Source organism: Chinchilla lanigera, unplaced genomic scaffold, assembly GCF_000276665.1.
Source record: "Chinchilla lanigera isolate Chin_1 unplaced genomic scaffold, ChiLan1.0 scaffold00006, whole genome shotgun sequence".
NCBI lineage: Eukaryota > Metazoa > Chordata > Mammalia > Rodentia > Chinchillidae > Chinchilla > Chinchilla lanigera.
The window spans coordinates 17468445-17488699 of NW_004955407.1; the positions used below are offsets into that span (position 1 = coordinate 17468445).

A 20255-nucleotide genomic window follows, 5' to 3' on the forward strand; every position below is an offset into this window, starting at 1 on the left:
AGTGCTGGGATCAAAGGCATGTGGCACCATTCTTGGCTCAGTTTATTTTGGCTTATGGTGTCAGGGATTTTAGTCCATAGTAAACTGCTTTGCTTTTAGGCCTGTGGCAAGGTAGACACATCATGGCTCAAGCTCCACAGTGGAGGAAAGCTGTTCACTTCATGGCAACTAGTAAGAAATGGGGTGGAGAGGAGAAACAGATACAGACAGATGAAGACAGACAGAAAGGTGACATGCTCATTAGCTGTGTCTTTTAATGAGGCACCACTTCCTGAATTTCCATCACTTCCTAGTAATGACATCCAGTTACTAATTTGTCATAGGATTAATCACACCAGTGAAGTTAGAACCCAAATGATCCATTCACCTTCCAAAAACTCATTGGCTGGCAATGAAGCTGTTAGCACATGGTCTTTGGGGAACATTTGCAAATCCAAACTGTAGCATGCATGTTTTGAGTGTATCATTTAAGAATCTTATAGTAATCGTGAAGGTAACATTTTAAAGCAGTGGTGCTTTGAAAACTGTACTCTTAACTATCTTTCCTCACTGTTGCTAGAATCAGAGTTGGGGTAGGTCTTGAGGAATCCACTTTGTTGGTTACTGAGGCTTCAGATCTTCGAATCATCCTGATGCTTCTGTTGGGCTCCACAGTTAACGTTGTGCCGTGATTCACTCTCCGATTGTGCCCTTTTGCTCTAGTTGTCCGTTTCTGACGTACAACCAAAATAAATCTTTTAAAATGTTTTATATATTTTTTTATTTTAAAAATGAAAACATATTAACACACATACATTTACAAAATATCACAAGAACAATACAAGCAATACTGAATTTCAGACGAGGTGATAGGAAATTAATAGTGGTTATTATATTACATATTGATATTTTCACAGTGATTTCTCAGGAAAATAAATGAGACATGCAAGATTGATCAAATAATTAATCATTAACTGTTCCTTTCAATAAAGCGATAGAAGTCAGTAGTACAACTATGTTAGCTATCCTCTATATACATACAAACATAATTTCCCCTTCTTTCTTTTCTCTTTTCCCTCATCCCAGTTGCTCTTTACTTTTGGGCAGTTTCCTTTCGTTTCACAGTGTCTGTCATACCTCCTAGTTTTATTCACACTTTCAGGTGAACCTTCTAAAATGTAAGCCATCTGCTGCACTCCTTTCCAAACCCTTCGTTGCCCTCCCTTCACACTCACATGTGTGCTGAAATTTTAGGGCCTTTCGTGTCCTGGCCTTTCATTACAGAAGAAATTATTATTATTAATATCAAGATTGCTTGTGGTATTTCAGTTAGTTGTCTTAGCGCTAATGTTATATTTTATTTGTCATTAACCGTATAGACAGTGGGGCTGGGGATTTAGCTCAGCGGCAAAAAGCGCCTGCCTGGCAAGTGCAAGGTCGTGAGTTCGGTTCCCGGTACCGGAGAAAAACCAACCGTATAGACAGTATAAATTTACAACTGGACAAGTCTCATTATTTTCCTGCTTTAACAATCCCTACTTACTCTAGTATTAGTCCTTCTTAAGGAATGTCAGAATACTTTGTCCAGCTCTGCTTTTATTTTTTTTATTTTTTAAATTTTTTTGGTTTTTCTCCGGTACTGGGAACCGAACTCACGACCTTGCGCATGCCAGGCAGGCACTTTTGCCGCTGAGCTAAATCCCCAGCCCCTCAGCTCTGCTTTTAATGAGAACTAAATAATAGTGTTTTTTATAAATTGTAGAAGGATTGTCTTTTTGATAGTATTCAGTGCAGTATTTCTGTCAAGGTGCTTTCTGTGTCTCTGTCCTATCAACAAGCTTCATTATCTTTTGCTGTTTTCTTCCTATTAGTCCTTCACATTTTGCTTAACTTTCCCTGTGATATGAATCCAATACCCAGGCTATAGATACTATCTTTTATTGTCCTTGATTGAAGAAGTACTATATTAAATACTTTTTTACTCTTACCATGCCGAGTTACGGAAAAAATTTTATTTTATTCATTTTTTCAAAAGTATGTTTGTGGTTGCTGAGTGGATGGAAAACTAAGAAATTGGGAGAATTGAATTTTACATTAATTAGCAGTTTCTATTCATAAAGGAATTACTATTAGCATCAATAGTTTGTATGTGATGAATTTATGTACTCAAATTAGTCACATATAGAATAACTTCAAATCTAAGTGGTTTTTGTTGCAAAGTATTGGTTGTTATGAAGAAAGTTGCATAAGTTTTGTGAAAATGTGTAAATTATTCCAAAATTATTGACTGTTCCTGTCTTGCTATTTGAAGGATAGTAATGGCAACTTGGAATTAGCGGTGGCTTTCCTTACTGCGAAGAATGCCAAGAGCCCTCAGCAGGAGGAGACAACTTACTACCAAACAGCGCTTCCTGGCAACGATAGATATATCAGTGTGGGGAGCCAAGCAGATACAAGTAAGTTTTTTTTTTCCTAAATAGTTTAATAGAAATGTACTGAAAATTTTTATTGATAATGTATTAGTTTTGCTGAAGCAGAGATGGAAAACAACAAAATTAAATTTAGCTTTCTTTTTAATGTGGTTGAAATAGCATAATAGTTTCACTGACCACATTTTTGCCCTAATTCCAAACTCATGGCAAAAGATTTTTCTTGTTACAGATCCTTTAATGAGTATTTCATATAGTATTTATTGCTTTGAAATATAGAGTAACAGGTATCATATTTATAAAAAGTGTCTGGAATTCTAAGTGGGCACAGTCGTTTGTTTTATGGCTTTTAAGGGTTGCTAGAGGCCTCAGTATTTTTTATGGTAAAATACTGTTTCAGTTACTGACAGGTTTACCTTTCAGTGAAATGTCCCTTTCCTTTCCCTTTATTGTAAATAAAGTTTTGGGTAAAAGGATTATTTCCATGTAACAAAAATCCTTGTTTCTCCAAAAACAAACAAACAAAAAGTACAAAATAAAGCTTGGGAAAGATACTTTGGAGACATATACAGACATGCACATATATGTGGAAGATTTTATATGGGACTATAGGTTTTCTTCATAATGTGTATACTCTGTACTTATATAGCACTCAGCATTTTTAATAATTACTCAGTTAACTTCTATATTGCATCATGGTTTTTAATAACTATACTATTGGGCTAAGGGTGTAGCTGAGAGGTAAAGAACATATTTTGCCAGTGCAAGGCCCTGGGTTCATGCTCCCCTTCTCAAGAAGAGATACATGTAAGCATTATGGATTTGAGCAGTTGGATTATTAACATGTATTCAAAAAGAATTTCTGATATTGCTCATAGACCTTGTTATAATTGAAGACCCAGAAAAGCCCATTCATTCCTATCTCACAGAATTGAGAACATATCTTACAGGTACTAGGTGACAGAAATTTTGCATATATGAGACAGCCTTCATTGCTTATGTCTACCTTTAAGACAAGCTGTGACTTGGTCCTATCTATGCTCCAGCCTCATTTTCTGTTGCTTTCTCTTTCCATTCTGCACTGTAATAATAATACAACTGATTTATATCTCATACACGTGCTGGTCTGCCAGGAATCCCTTCTAACCTTTCTCTTCTTAGTATAATTTATTCTGGTCTTAGCAGAGTTAGTTCTGGATCTACCTCCTTGTTTTCTCTGGTCTCTTGGTTGTATTAAGTGTTTTTTTAGGGGTGTACATCTAAGAAGTACTGCTATTTTGAAGTTATTTGCTTGAACATTGTTGTTGCTGAGAAAATACTTGTTGAATTATTTTTGATAATATGTGTAGAAAATCTTTGAAGACAAATGGAAGGAATGAAGTTAAAAGTGTGTTAGAAGAAGTTAGTAAAACAGAGTGTGCAGGATTTAGTATTTAAAAATAATACCTCATTTCTTTCAAGGCTCTAAGACTTGGAGATGGAAGAAGAAACAGGTGGTAAAATAAGAAAAGGGCACTGATTGCAAACAACTGGTCAAAGTGGACAAACTCACAGTTTAACAGTTTTGTGTTCTAGTTGAGATAAAAAGATTTTACAAGTGTAGTTCTCCATTCAGTATCCTTTGTGATATGAAAGTGGTGTAGTCTGTAACAAAGGGGAAACTTAGAGTTATAAGACTGTCAAAAGTGAAAAGAGGGTGTCTTATTTGCTGTGCAAAAGGGAAAATACTGCTTAAGTCAAGTGTTAACACCTTTCAGACTTCTGTTGCGGAATAATGAAAACATTATGGAAGGAAAAATAAATTTGGATAGATACCCTGAGGGAAAGGCAACTGGGTTTCAGGAGGCATGTGTCTCATTTTCTCATAAGTAAAATTTTTTTCTTTGTGTATTTTTTGAAAAATAGTTACTGGTTTTATTTTCCGCTTGAAATAAAAGGTAGAGAATCAGAATTTCTGATTCCGTCTTGGCAGCCATATTGAGTACATTGCTTGCTGTTGCGGTTTCTTTAGTTATAAAGTGTTACTTTTCTTACTGGGATGCTGACTAGCACAGTGTGCATAAATTGGACTGAGAAGCAAGCTGGTAGGCATTTAATATGATTGTAGTATTTTTATAGTATCAAACCAGAAGAAAAATAGCTGATGGAGTCACAGTATTTTTCCTTTTGTACATTTGTACCATGTTTTACAAAGTTCTAAGAAGTATGGGTCTTCGTGAAATAGTCTTAACTGATTAAATTTAGTAGTGTTATGTATTGTGTTGAATGGTTTAAAATTTATGGTATAAAGAGATACCATGGGTTCAGCAGATATTTTTCAAATTTTTTTGTTAAATTACTGTGTATTTGTTTTAGAGAAGTGAATTTTTGTGATTTATTTTTAACTCTTGGAAGAACTGATTAAGACTTACATGTGGATTGGAAAGACAGAAAATGAATGAATGTGTATTTAAGTGCAGGCATCTACTGAAAACCTGCATTAAGTAGGTGCTGTGTGAATCTGTGGAAAAGGAATGGTCAGACTGAGGAAGTTTTCAAGGGGTTGTTGCAGATTTAAAAAAAAAAAGCTTCCTGAGCATCTTTTCAGTTTTACGTGAAATACATTGTCATTTGAAAATTGTGATAGTTTAACCTAATTCTTTCAAACATGACATACTTTTATATTTTCCAGTTTTGTTTTCTTTTTTTCTAAGTATAAAATCTCTTACAACTAAAGCTTAAAAATGAACAAGGTAATGGTAACTTTAAACATGTCATGTGTATAGTCCTGATAAAACATCTATGTTTTTAAATAAAAGTTTTTAACACTAAATACATATACATTTTTGTATTTTTTTGTTTTTTTCTTGCATTTCTAGGGATTAAACCTAGGCCCTTACACTGAGTTGCACCTGCAGCCCTTTAAACTTTTAAAATTTTGAGATAGGTTGTTACCAAGTTGTTAGAGCTGGCTTTGGGCTTGAGATCCTCCTGCTGCAGCCTTCCAAAAGCTTGGTCTTTGTTGATATAATCTGGAAAATAACTACTAACAATTGTCTGTCTTTTAGAAGGAATATAAATTTTTTTTAATGACTAGAAATAGTTTTTAAATTAGTATTTTCTGTAAGTCATTATTTGGTACTTCTGGGAAAATTTTTGCGTGTGCATGTCCTGATAATAGCAAAGGCAGTTGTAAATTATGTCAGTTGACTTGAAGAGTACATTTTTAATACTGGAAACGTAATTACATTCAGTAGTAACTAGAATAATCACATGCTTGTTTAGTCACCTTTCATTTTTGAAAGAAAAAAATTTCCATGAAAGATTATACTTTACATAATAGGGAATTTAGAAGTAATGTATCTAGTGTCTTTACATTATTTTGGTGACATCCTATATTACAGTACTGTGTTGAATTTTGGGGAAAGTCCCAAATCGGGGCTGGGGATTTAGCTCAGTGGCAAAGTGCCTGCCTGGCAAGCGCAAGGTCGTGAGTTCGGTTCCCGGTACCGGAGAAAAACCAAAAAAAAAAAAAAAAGAAAGTCCCAAATCATTTGTGATAAAGTTAGCAAAAATATAGGCAACTGTTTTTATTGCTTGAATCTTCAGAGTAGATAATGCTGATTGTCAAATGAATGCCTTCTCATCCCAGCTTACATTGGGAAAAAAAGTAGTGCTTGGAGTTAAAAACAGTAATGAAAGTGGGGCTAGGACGCAAGGTACTAGGTCATAGATGGTACTTACGATCATAGATGTACGTTAATAGTGGAAAAATTGTGACATTTTTGTACATTGACACTGCCATAGACATGACAATACAAAACTTATGCCCAGTATGAAATCTAATAGTAGTACCTTTTATTTCATGATCATTAAATTGTTTTGAACTTTTTTAAAACAGGAAAAAAAAAGTATATATCCACCAGAACAAGATGTGCTACAATTGAGCAATCAAAATATGGATCAAAAGATAAGAGGGATTTGGGTAGGTAATTTTGAAACAGAAATGAATGACACATTTTTACTTAAATTTTAGAGGAGTTGTTATAGTTGAGTGTTAAGCGATAGTCTCTTCAAAAATTTAAAGTTGTACAGTATTTTCCCTGTAATAGTTTGAATTACTGAGGAAGATTGTATTCAAAGTAAGAAAACCTTAGAACTCTGGTTAAATTATATTGCTTGACCAGACAAATACTGACTTAATACAGTAAGTAATAAACTCAATTCATTCTAGTATTTATATCTTTACTGAGGATAAGTTAGTTACATTAAACAGTTAAGGATTTTATTAATTGAACATTGGTATTTTTTCCATTCACAAACCTTGTTAAATAAGTCAATTCAGCTGAAAAAAAATAATAACATGGAAGTTAAATTTCTTTCTTTAGAAATTTCTCGTACCTAAAGCTGTTTTGATGATCCAGTAGCAGTCAAGGCTAAGCTTAAAAATAAAATGCTACATGATCTTAAAGTTACTTATAATAGATTAGATGTAATTAGGCGGTTCAGACTGAGTAAGTGCATTCTGTTAGCTGTGAACTATAGAGAATAACATACAATTTTCTGAATTGTTTCTTCCTTTTGCTTTGAAACAGGGTCTCATAAGATGAATAGTGAGGGCATAATTTGGTTGAAGGTGAGAGAGTGAGGTTAAGAATGGCAGTGTTCTTATTCCCAATCTTTGGAGACCCCTTTATTCATATGTACCTTCTTAAGGATATCCTCATCCTCTGGTGGCTCAGGTTTGTTTGCTTACTCATTTTTAATCTTCCAAAACAGCCATTCTGTTTGCATTCTGTTAATTTTTGTGTATGTACTTTTTCTTACAATTGTTTCTAGCCATGATACATATTCTTACAACTCTTCTCAAACCCTTCAGCTCTCTTTAACTTTCCAAAGTGCTTTCTGCTTATGTCACTTTACTGCCTAGAAATCTTTGCTTGTGGTAATTATAAACTTGGTCTGTTAAACTTCCCCTTGGCTTACTTTCATGTATATAGGAGAACTGTGGAAGACTTTTTAAAAAAATCAAATCATTGTATCATTATAGTGTAATGACATTATGGGCTGAACAGGCATTTGAACTAACTTGGAAATCGTATGTCATTTATATAGTATTTTCAAGGGAAAGTGAATTGATTTAAGAGTTAACAGTGTTAACAATTCATTGACAGACTGATGACAACATTTATTTCACAGTTAAGAGAAACGAGTGTGGTGGGTGGGATATGTGTTCCTACTGAAGTGGTAGTTCTCAGAAGGTGAAGATTTTACTTAATGTCTGGTCTTAAAATTGGTTACTTGGTGCATCCTGTTTTGGTACTGGTATCCTGACTGTAGTAAAGAAACCTTTTTTAAAACGTTAATTTGGATGCTTTTAAAAATGTACATTAGTACTTACACACTTTTGTAATACTTTTGTTTACAGTCTTGTCCAATTAATAGTTTCATATATGTACCATTGAATTACCCTCCCTGTAATCCTAGAGGAAGGGATTATAAAAACAGTAAGTGTTTTACTAAGTGTCACCTTGGATGGATATAAAAATATTCATAATGCATAGACATTTTTTACAAAGGCTTAATTTTTATAATTGACCTTTACCAATTAAAAATTGTTTAAAGCCAAGTAACTCTTTATTCCTTTTATATGAATAGCAGAAAATTGAAGGTTGAGGATGTAGATTGCTTAGCATGTACAAAGTGGTAGATTGCTTAGCATGTGGTAGATTGCTTAGCATGTACAAAGCCTTGGGTTTTATTTCCCAATCCCCCTTACCCCAAGAAATTGAAATGTTAATTTTCATTGCAAAATTGATAATTCACTACATGTTTTATGGAATCATTTTCCCATTAATTCTAGAAAAAAAAGAAACCACTCTATTGAAATAAGATTTTACTTAATGTCTGGTCTTAAAATTGCGTGAATTTGATATGTCAGTAGGTTATAATCTTTCAAGATTGATGTATTTTTCTAAAATACTGTGGAAACTAGCTGCCTTATGGAGTAAGGAGAACGTCATGGAGAAACTTAGGAAAGATTACAGGGAAATTACAAATAATGAACAAACTTCCCCTGTTGTTTACAGGAAAAAAATCCTAGCTTTTCAGTTAAGGACTAATAATCCAAGGTTCTAACCAACCTTTTAGCATTTAATACTATTACTTCTCTATGCGAGGGGTTGTAGACTCTAATTTCCAACTGGATTACAGGTGTGCCTGTATGTTTCACACTTGGAGTACTGCAAACGCAGGATAGGTTGGAGTACCTAGAGCTGCTGAGTGGGGTCATTCTAGCCACAAGCAGTTTTATACCTTAATACCAATATAGGGTATAATTATTTTCTGTATTTGCTGTGATGAAAGAGCAAGGTGGTAATATGAATTTGTTTGGCTGGCAAAGCGAGGTAATAGAAAATGTTGGAGGTGGATCAAAAGGGAGAGTGAATGTTTTATCTAATGAGCTACTATTACCATTGCCACATTTTGACTTTTGTCACAGTGATTATGACTATGCAGGCATCCTGTGGCTGGATCTGATTTTTTTTTTAAACTAGAAAAAGAAGGAAGAGATATCTGTTATGTTTATATACAGTCTTTATGCCACTTCAAATTTTGCTACATTGTAAAAGCCAAAGAATAAAATCTCCAGTTGTGGTTTGTTTTATTAAAAACAATGGTGTTTAGGAATATGGCAAGGTGATTCTCTTACTTTCCTTTTCAGGACCCTTTACAGTCATAAAAATTATTGGGGATATTTTAGAGAGCTTTTTTTATATAAAATGTTTACTGTATTAGAAATTAAAACTGAAAAAACCTTAGAATATTTGTGTAAATATCAATGTTAAATGTTGGCTTAAGTAGTATTTTTATGAAAAGTATACTTTCTGAAACAAGTTAGCAAGAAGAATACATGTTTCACATTTTCACGAATCTTTGATGGCTGCCGTATTGCAGAAGAGCGGGAGTCTCAAATCTGTTTGTGAAGGTTTGCATTGTGTTGCAATGAGTTTTATGGTTAATGAATGTGAAGAAAATCTGGCTTAATACAGATATAAAGTTAGAAAATGGAAGAATGTTTTAACTAACCATGCAGATAGTAAGGGATATTCTTACTAATACCAAAACTAAACTTGATGACTCATAATTTCTTTACGAATACTTGTAATGGTGAATCCAAAGTCACATCAGTGATTCTAAAGTGATACCAGTGACCTTTTCATACTGTTCTGCATTCAAATACACTACTTGTCTTGCTTTTTGAGTGAATCTTCTACTCCTGTGACATTGGTAAGTTGGAAAAGATTTCTTTCAAATAATATTTACTATGTAAAACTAAAACAATCAAATATGTCAGTATAGTCATTGATGTCATCAGAAAAATCTTAGGTATTAGGAAGGTATCAAGTTCATAGTGGTTGAAACAAGTTTTTTAAAGTTCTGAGTTAGCTTGAAAATTCTTTGTTCGTCATTGTCAACAAATACTCTCGTTTGTTTTCCTTAAGCTAACAAGCTTGCTGAAATCTGAATAGTCATAGTTTGTAATTTGTTATTCTTTCAATTAAAAATATTCCATAAAAATAGTTTGGCTTTGCAACTCAAACATTGCACTAGCAGTTTTTTCTATAGTAACAGCCACATACTTTACATATAAAGCCAGAAATACATTATGCCGTTTTCGTCACAAAGAATTTAAAAGGGGTGTTGTATGTGTACACATGTGTGTGTGTGTCAAGATCTGAGGTTTAGTAAAATACTTTTTATTTTTATCAAGTTTAAAATTTTTAAGAGAAACAGGTTTTTAAAACGAAGGGGACGTATTTCAGAGTAGTAATATGGCGAATTATTCCCACAGCCCGATGCTGCTCCCTTGAATGTGCTAAGATCTAGTAGTTTTACCCACTGTTGTTTTTCATCATCAGGGCAGATTCATCCACAAACAGATGAATAACATTTTAGTATAATCAGTTTCTTACCTAAGGAACTCCCCATCCCTTCCCAAACGTTTCATGAGGCACCCCCACCCCATCTGTAAGGTTACACTTGGAGAACTGTAGTAAGGCAGAAGGACCACGGGCTTTAAGAGTTAAAAGATTTAACTTTGAGGTCTGTGTGCCATTCTCTATTCTTAGGGTATTGTACTTCATTTCTCAGAACTTCAGCTGTATTATTTTTTGAAACAGGTTAGAAAAATTGCTTGTTCTTTGCTTTTGTGCTGCTTGAATTACAGTGGTACATCAGCGAAAGCTATTAATATAGGTTGTTGTTATTTCTAAATGTTTCTGCTGTAACCTACTCAGTTTGTCATACGTGAAATGCTAAACATTCTATATATTTTCTAGAAAGGAATTTAATACAAATGATCAGGTTCGTTTAAAAATCACTGGAAGGGCTGCATGTTGGGTTGCCTCCCAGATCGTTGAGCAGTGGTGAAAGGCATCTTCTAGGACTGCTGTGCTACATCTGTAACTGTAGCCTGGGGAACCACAAGCGAGGATTAGGAACTGCTATGGAGCCTGCCTGGACATAGGAATGCTGAGTCTGGTTGCCACTCTGTCATTTGACATACTCAAAGCTGGAAACTGGATCCAGGAGTGCTCCTGTGCGACACCCTCCATCTGTTCAGTCGTGCTGGAGGGAACAGTCAGAAGCAGAAGGGTAATGGCTGGCCCTTTGCTTCTGCCTTCCAAATCTCATGTCAGTGTGTCCTATTGTTGCAACTTAAATTTTAGCTGGGATCTTACCTGCCAATGTTTTTTTTAAAATCTTTCCAGTTTGTACAGTTGAAAACACACTATAGTGGTGAGAGAGTGAAGTGTAAGGGCTGATTGATCGTATGGCTAAAACGTCTTTTTCTACTTCTGTGATTTTCAGATTTATTTTCTCTGCCTTTATTATTCTCTGTCCAAGTTCTAGCCACTTTAATAACCAGGATGTGTCGTTTTCGTGATATATTTCATACCTGTCCAGTCTTTTCTTCATCAGTATTTAACTGAAATACCCATTTTTGCTCATGTCTGGGTGGATGTGGGTCTTCTGGCCTGACTTATGAAATGTTGGCCTACTAACATATCTAAGGTGTTCCATTATTTCAGTTGCTTTGTTATGTACCTGGCCTGCATTTTACTGGACCTAATTTAGGAGCCCTGCTTACTAGTTTTTCATGAAGTTTGCTAAATTTCTTTAAGGATATTAAAAACACCTCCCATGGCCAGTTATTTTTAATATCTTAAATATGCTTCTAAGGTACTGGTCTGAGGAAGAAAAAGTATGGTTAGCAACAGAAGTGGACTTTTGAAACCATCATACATTGTCTTTTCTCATGGTTTATTTTTTTCTAGTGTTTCTGAGCTGTGATTGGAATCTGATAGTTGTTTTAAATTAAAACAAAAATTACAGTAAAAGATTACATTGCCGTTAATTCCCTTCAGAATCTTCACCTCACTTCAAATACATTTATTTTTTTGTTCTTGCCATGTTCTGAGGCAGTTCTGGAAGTTCCCTTTGATGTCTTTAGTTGTGCTGTTTCGCTGCCTAAATGTCCTTACTTTATTCACAACATTTGCCTTTCGTGGTCATTTTGACTTTGGGGAAGAGCCAGAAGTTGCAGTGTGCCAGATCCAGTTAATAAGGTGAATGAGGACGCACCGTAATGCTTGCCTTTCCCTTGGATGTGGCTCATCGTCAGCATTCACTGTGTGTGTGTGTTCGCTTGTACATGAATATATGTGTACATACATATATGTGTATGCATTTTGGAAAGAAGGCATCCTCTCCAGTATGCTTGCTTTTATTTCTCTTAAAATTCTGTGATTACCAAGACAGATAAATTGTAATCACATTTGAAATGTACATAAACAGTTTGAATACAAAACATGTCCGTAACATAAACATAATACCAACCAAACAAAACCACACAATAGCAGATAGACCTTATTTTCTTTCTTACCCTATTGATTTCTATTAATTTTAAATGATAGAGTGTTTTTTTGGGTATATTCTCTGTTAAGTAGGTTGATCAAACATATTGGGAAATTGGATTTAAGAGTGGATTTACTAAAAGTGGTAATAGTTGTACTTTATATTTTATAGAAAAAGAATATTGTAGCATCAGAGCTGTCTTTTTGTTAGCAGAGAAGTGATTAGCGTAATTCATGTACATATTTCTTTGTTTTAGTGAAATGAGAATCTTATTTTATATTAAATGAATTTCCTATTTAATAAATAAATCGGATGTTACAGAATTGTTTTAAATAGAAAGTAAAAGCCCCTACACCTTTTTTCCTATAATTTCTGCCATCAGAATTAACCACTGTTGACACTTCGACACATTTTTCCAGACTTTAAAACTCACACGCATTCACACACATACACTCATCCAGCAGTCAGTTTTTGAAATATAAATGTTGAAGACTCAGTTGTAACTATAACTAGACAGTGTCTAATGGTAGTATGGGTAGGATGTAATGTATATGTAATTGGGTTAACTTCACAGAACATTAATGTAAATGTTTGATTTTAGTTTGATGTTTGATTTCAGTTTTTCTTAATAAATTATTCTCAGCAGTGTTTCTGCTTGTTAGTTTTTAATAAGAGAAAAATACTGGTAATCTTTTACAATTAAAAGTATTTCTGCTCTTATTGCTTTAGGTTTATGGATGAAAACTAAGCAAGTATAATCGATTAAAAGTGTATTTGCATTCTTGTTAGATGGGTTCTTTCTGTAAGAAAAAGATTTAAATTGGTGCTGACCTGCCTTCAGAGGGTATACTGGGTATAATATTTTCATGATAAAATTACGCTTTATTTTGTTTAACTTGTAATTTTGAGAGAGATAGTTTTGCTTTTCAGATGTGATTGATCTCACTGGAGATGATAAAGATGATCTTCAGAGAGCAATTGCCTTGAGTTTGGCGGAATCAAACAGGGCATTCAGGGAGACTGGAATAACTGATGAGGAACAAGCCATTAGCAGGTAAAAACGTAATTTGAATAAAGCAGATATACATACTATTTATAACAGAAATAACTGGCTTTAATTTTAGAGGCAATAGATATACTTTGTTCTAAATAAGCCATTGATATGCTCTGCATTGTTTTTATGTGTTATGTAACCAAACTTTTCATATTTTACTTCTGTTTGCTATTGAGACTTAGATTTCTATGACTCAGAAGTGGCATTAAAAAACATTAAATTTAGATGTGATTTTAATTTTTAATTTTTTTCTTAATTTCTTTTGTATACACTGTCCAATTCAGCTTTAATAATTTATAGCAGAATCAGCAGATGTTTTCTGTAAAGATTCAGTAGTAAATATTTTTGTTTCTATGTTTTGGTTGTATCATTTCTGTCATATTTTCCAACTACTTGGGTTTTATACCGCAAAAGCAGCCATAGCTAATATATAATATAATGATCTTGGCTGTGTTCCAATAAATCTTGATTTACAAAAACAACCAGCTGGATATATCCCATGAGCTGTAGACTGCTAACCTCTAATATACAGTATGATAGTATATTTACATACACTTGCATATAAACATACACACATACATACACACATACACAAATACATAAATAAAAGAAATAGGGTTCCAAGATCTGTGAGATTGTCTTTTTCAATTTAATAACCCAAACTTTTAGGTTGAGATGATTTGATTTTCCTAAGGAATAAATAATTAAATTTGTTTTTACCCCTAAGCAGTAGTGGTTTTAAAATACTTTTAAATTATAACTAACTATAATTGAACAGTTATTTAGAGGCAGTGGTAGCTCCTTTTTACTGACGAAGAAATTTCAGCTTTGAGAAGGTGAAATAATATTCCAAAAGCACATAGCTTGTATGGGTCTTAGGAAGTCTATTGTTCTTTTTACTGTAACACATATTTTAGAACCAGAATGTACCAGTTTTCTTAGATAATTTCACTTGATATAATATCAATAATATATTTCTTTGGAAATAGCACCCAAGGTTTTTATATGGTACAGGATGTCTGAAAATGCTATGTTTATCACAGGCGCATAATGTGTTTTTCTCAGTAATACTTGTTTAATATCTTTAAGTGATACTTTTCAACTTAGTTTGTATAACATTAAATTTATAGTAAGGTATACAGACAATAAAATGTATAGTCTTCTGTTTTAATTGAAATTGATATTAACTGCTAGTAATTTTAAATGAAAACCAAAAGTCCATGAACTATCTTTGGACATTTTAATTTGGCTTATTTCCTAAAGGGTTTGAGAAATTACACAAATTAGTTAATATATTTAAAAATGAAGAACATGGTGCTGGGGATCTACTTCAGTGATAGAGCATTTGCCTAGCATGCATAAAACTCTGGTTTCTATTCCCAGTACTACCAAGAGTAATCGATTGGAACAAATATTTTGAGTAAAACTTGGTAGAAGTTAACTTTTGATAAAAAATACAGTAGTTTTCCCCAAACTGTGGAGGACATGTTTTAAGATGATCTGTTATGTAATAAAGAGATTATAAAATTCATTAATATATTACTTTTGAAAGTGTGTATTTTTATTTATATGTATTTTGATTTTATATGAATTTGTTTATATGAATATGGAAAAATATTAAACATATGTACCAGATTAATATCACTAATTCTATGGCATACATTTTCTCATTAAAGCAGTGTGTATATTATGGTCACATACTGGCAAATTTTTTTTAAGAATCTTTGTTTTGTGATCATCATAGAATATAGTTACACAAATCTGTATGGTATAGGTCAACCAGTTGACATGGCTTCTTGATGCTTCATAAACACAAAGTATGTCTCTTACTAATACAACATTTCATATTCTATAGTAAACATTTTTTAAGTAGACATATACTGTAATGATAAAAATATAATGTAATAAATATATATATTCCAGTATCATTGTCATTTGTTACTAAATATGATATACTATACATAGTTGTAGAAAATTTTATGGACTATAGTTTAAGAAGACTGTCAGGACAATAGGTGTGTTTACACCAGCAACATTACGTTGCAGTTGCTATGAGAGGTCACTAGGTAATAGGAATTTTTCGTCTCCATTATAATCTCATGGAACCACTGTTGTATTGGTAGTCTTGTCTTGACAAAAGCTTTACTCTGTGGCTTACATATGACTCTGTGTAATTAAAGAAATTAGGGTTTAAGACTCTTTCTTACTTGTTATTAAGTCATATCAGTGTATATGATGCATATTATTTTAAATACAAAATTTTGACAAATCAGCAAAAGTAGTTAAAAAATACTCTTCATTCTTGGCCTTTTAAAAATTTAATACTATACAATAGTAAACATCTTCATTATAGGGATTTAGAACAGTATAATATGCCATTAAATTATATTTCCTGGAAATAAGAGTTGTGTTAAATTGTTACAAAGCATAATTATTTTTCTTGGTAGATTTCATAATTTGCAGTGAATACAAAAGAATGCTAAACACAAAATGTATAGTTAATAACCATTTATATAAATCACACTGAATCCATAAAAGAGAATCTGAATTCCTGTTGAATATTTCAAAGTAGTGTATTTGTTTCTACAGGTCTTATTAAGGATTGGCACTCGAAATTTTAAAGGGAAAATTATTCATACTTAAGGAACAAGTTTATCTATTATACTGAAAAGTATTTCACTTTTTCTTCATTATCTAAGTTTATATAGCATATTGTTGCCAAATAACACTGTCAGAATGATTTGACTGTCACTGTTTCAGTAGGTATAGTTTAACATGAAGGAACACACTTAGAATACTACATTAATATGTATAGTTGGATGAGGTAAAGCCTATCTTTTTGAATTTCATTTTTTTATGTTTAGTTACATAACAAATTTCATAGTGAAAATCTTAAATAGAGCATTTTAAAAGTACATATGCATCTTAATGTATTTATTCTTTAATGTCGGAATAGGATCAGTTACTGTAATTATCTTTTGGTCATCATTTATTCGTCCATTTTTCATTACAATAATGAAATATTATGTATAGGCTAGCTTTATAAAGAGAAGAACTCCTTGTTTCAGAGGCCAGACATCTAAGATCAGGCAGCCCTGTTGATTTGGCTCCTGGTGAGGGCCAAAGATGTCATCATGGTAGGAGCATGTGCGGGAGCCCAGGGTAGGTTGTGGTGGGAGAGGAAACACACAGACACAGGCAGGCAGGCACAGGCATGGTGGTCTCACAGTCTCTTTCAAGGATATGGCCCTATGAACCTAACGAACTTTCACTGTGCCCTACCTGTTAGGTTCATACTACATTCTAGCATCATTACACTGGGGGCCAAGCTTTCAACAAATGGACCCTTGGAAAGCAAACTACATCCCAGTCATAGCACATTGCTAAGGCACAAGTGGAATATGAGTAGTTGAGATTTGGTAATGAAATATTTTGGGAAATGGTTGGTATCTGTGGTATGTTTCTTTTGAAAATAATTTAACTTGTCTTATGATTTAGAGGTGAGGCTTTTGGAAGATGATTGGATCATGGGGGTGTTTTATTCATGAATGGATTAATCCACTGAAGAATTCAGAGTTGAATGTGCTGTTAGGAGGTAGGGTCTGTTTGGTAGAGGTGGAGTCACTGAGAGTGTGACCAGGATGGGTATATCTCCCTGCATGGTTCCTTTCTCCACTCTATGCTTCCTGTATCCATGGGGTGAAAACTGTCTTTTGCCTAGACCCTTCTACTATGGCCTTTTCTGTCTTGGAGCCTAGCAGACCATGGACTGAAAAGCATGAGTAAAAGTAAGCCTTTCTTCCTTTAAATTGTGAATGTTGGGTTTTGTATGTCAGTGAAGAGAAAATGACTAAAGCTTTTGAAGAGAAATGGGATCATTGCTGTGACTGTACCTGACTATGTGGTTTAAGAGCCTTTGGAACTGGTTTGTGGGAGTACTTTGGAAAGGTTTGAAGATGCTGCCTAGAGAAGCCCTTGGATGGTGTAAGATGAGCTTGATGTGAGATTCTGGTCAGAGCTCAGGAGACCAAGGTGCTGATTAAAAAGCAGACAATAAAGTCCAAGCTCAGGAGGTATCAGGTAGGAGAGATGACTCCATTGGCAGTTGGACTAAAGGCCACGTGTATTATGCCCTGGCAGAAAATTTTGTATATGTTTTGCCCATATCCAGAGCTAAGATTAAGGCCAGTGGACTAATTAATCTGGTAGAGGAAGTTTCAAGGCAGCCCAGTGTTTGGCCTGTGACATGGGTACACTGGGGCCTATTATCCAGATTTATAGTGACTTATTAAGAACAAATAGAGCTAAATAATTTGAAAAGTTTATAATTTTTCCATAAAGTGACAACACAGTTGGGGCAAAGGAGTGCATAATTGCTGAAACGATTAGCATTATTGCATCAGGATGATAGGAAAGATGGTTTGAGGGCATCTCAGGATTCCTTTGCAGGCTCAACGGTACAACACTATAAAGCTTTAATTTGGGAAGAGAGCGTCTGGGAAATTGGTTCCGCAGTATGTTTCACTGTGCTCAGTGGTCCAGGCACTCAGAGGACTCAGCACACATAGTCCAAAGGATCCTGGTACTACTTGAATTGATGGCTGACCTTGGTTCATCCATGTGGTGCTGGTTTTGTGAGGAAGGAAAATGCAAGAGTTGTGGGTTCAGTGTGGCTCCAACCTGGATTTCAGAATGCTGGGGATGTCAGGCAGTGTACCCCAGAGACGGCTCTGTATTAAGCAGTGAGTACAGTGAAGCTGAAAGTGCAGTGCAGACCCCAGTAAGTTGTTGATGCTAGGAGTGTTGCATCTTCTATGGAAAGTGGCATGGAGTAAGTGGAGCTCTACTGAGAGACAGACCATGAGGACTGCAACTAATAATACCATATGGGCAGTACTACCCAGACTGTTTTGTGATCACAATTTGTCTTGGGTGCTGGACACAGACCTATAGCCTTTACTGTTTGCTCTGTTGGGTTTTGGTCTTGCTGTAATCCCATTCCTTTCTGCTCCTTTGTTTGTCTTTTGATGAGAATGTTTATCCTGTGCCATTGTGTATTGGAAGTATTTAACTTTCTTTCTAGTGTTTGCAGTGGCTCACAGCTGAGAGTTTGCCTTATGTCTTAGAGGAGATTTGGACTTGAACTTTTAAGCAGTGCTAGAACTGTTAAGACATCAGTGATTCTTACAGGTGGACTAAATGCATTTTACATAATGAGATGGACCTGAGTCTTTTAGGGGGCCGTAGGGTGGAATATTATGGTTTACATCTAGAATGTCTTCCAGAGGGCTCACGTGTTCAGAGGTGGGGCTCTTGGAAGGTGATGGGATCATGAGGGCACTGTACTTACCAAGGGATAAATCCACGGAAGAATTCAGGGCTGAATGTGCTGGTAAGAGGCAGTGTATCATTGGGAGAGGTGGTCACTGAAGGCATGACTAGAAGGGTGTATCTCCCTGTTTGGGTCCTTCCTTCACTCACTGCTTCTGGATGCCATGGGCAAGCTGTGTCTGCCTAGACCTTTCCACTATGCCTTGTCTGCCTTGGAGCCTAGCAGATCATAGACTGAAAATATGATGCAACGTAAAATTCCTTTAAATTGTGGATGTCAGGCTTTGTGTCCCATTGATGAGAACATGATGAAGACAGAGGGAGAAAGAAAACTAAGGCCATTATAAGATGGGCACCCTTTGTAGGCAACTCTTCCTCTTACTAAATTGTAACCTAAAGGATGGCATATTCACGATAAAGTTAAATCGGAATTATCCTTCCCTTTAATACCCTTGGGATATTGGAAAGCTAATTACTATGACTCTGAGAGGTGCTTTTAGTGGTGATAGAATTTGCCACTGAGAAGTTACACCATGATTTTGGAGTTGGAATTTGTGTCACTTCAGTAGTACAATAAGTCTCAGCTTGGAAATTTAGTATTAAATTGTGTTAGATTTGTATTGTCTCCAGATGTTGACAGAATAAAAAATTTTCTCTAGGAAGGTGACTTTATCCTATGCCTTAAAAAAATATCTTTTGATGACTTTTAAAGCTCTAAGAGCAGACCAGTCAAAGTACCAGGCATAGGTGGAAAAATGTCACAATGAGAATTAATAGTAAAGCAGGCAGCAAAAATGTACCCATGAATTCAGATATTGTCATGTATATAACTGTGACTTTATAAAGGAAATGAAAAATGTGAAAATGTGACCTACCACATTTGAAAAGCAACTAAAAATATCTTTTGGAAATGAAAATTGGAAAAGCTAAAGTAAAAACAAAACAGGTTTAATAGCAGATTAGAAAGAGCTAATCAGGAACACATCAGAAGGCTGGAAGATACACTAGAAGAAATTGTCCAGTCTGAAATACATATTTATAAAAAAATGGAAAACATAAACTCTTAAAGTCTTGTCAGATAGAATAAGTCCAGCGTGTATTATTTGGTACTGTATTTCAGGAGAAAATGAGCCTGAGTTAAAATTTAAAGTATAATCATTGGGAAATTTTTAGAAATGAAAAGCTAACACTTTGAATTGTCATCAAATACAACAAATTCCAACCAGGAAAACTAAAAGAAACTCATACCTAGATTTGTAATTGGTATTCTAGAATACTTACTGCTAATAACATTCAAAAATATTCAGAGAAAAATGTTGGAATTATCCTCAAAAAGTGGAAATGAAAGTGACAAGTGACAAAAGTTTAAATAACATTAATGGACAGTTAAAAGTAATAAAATGATGTTCAATGAGTGGAAAGAAAATGATGTTTCACTTCAACAAAATCAGTTTGTCTCTTCCCAGGAAGTTATATTGTAACTTTGTTTTCCTAATCATCTCTATGTACACCCCCCCTTTTATCTAGCACGGTTAAGTACAAGAGGAACAAAGACATTTTTT

The 20255-nt window shown here is 34.3% G+C and overlaps 1 protein-coding gene across 6 annotated transcripts in view; it reads left to right on the forward strand.

The window, feature by feature from the left end:
• The window catches only part of Usp25 (ubiquitin specific peptidase 25), a gene marked incomplete at its 5' end in the record, with an annotated part of 142840 nt that overhangs the window by 39146 nt on the left and 83439 nt on the right, over window positions 1–20255 (forward strand). For 4 of the 6 annotated variants that reach the window (XM_005375571.2, XM_005375573.2, XM_005375575.2 and 1 more), the window contains 3 exon segments: window positions 2291–2435; window positions 6289–6372; window positions 13239–13362. In XM_005375571.2, the coding sequence (XP_005375628.1) occupies window positions 2291–2435; window positions 6289–6372; window positions 13239–13362 (353 nt within the window). 6 annotated transcript variants of the gene reach the window in all.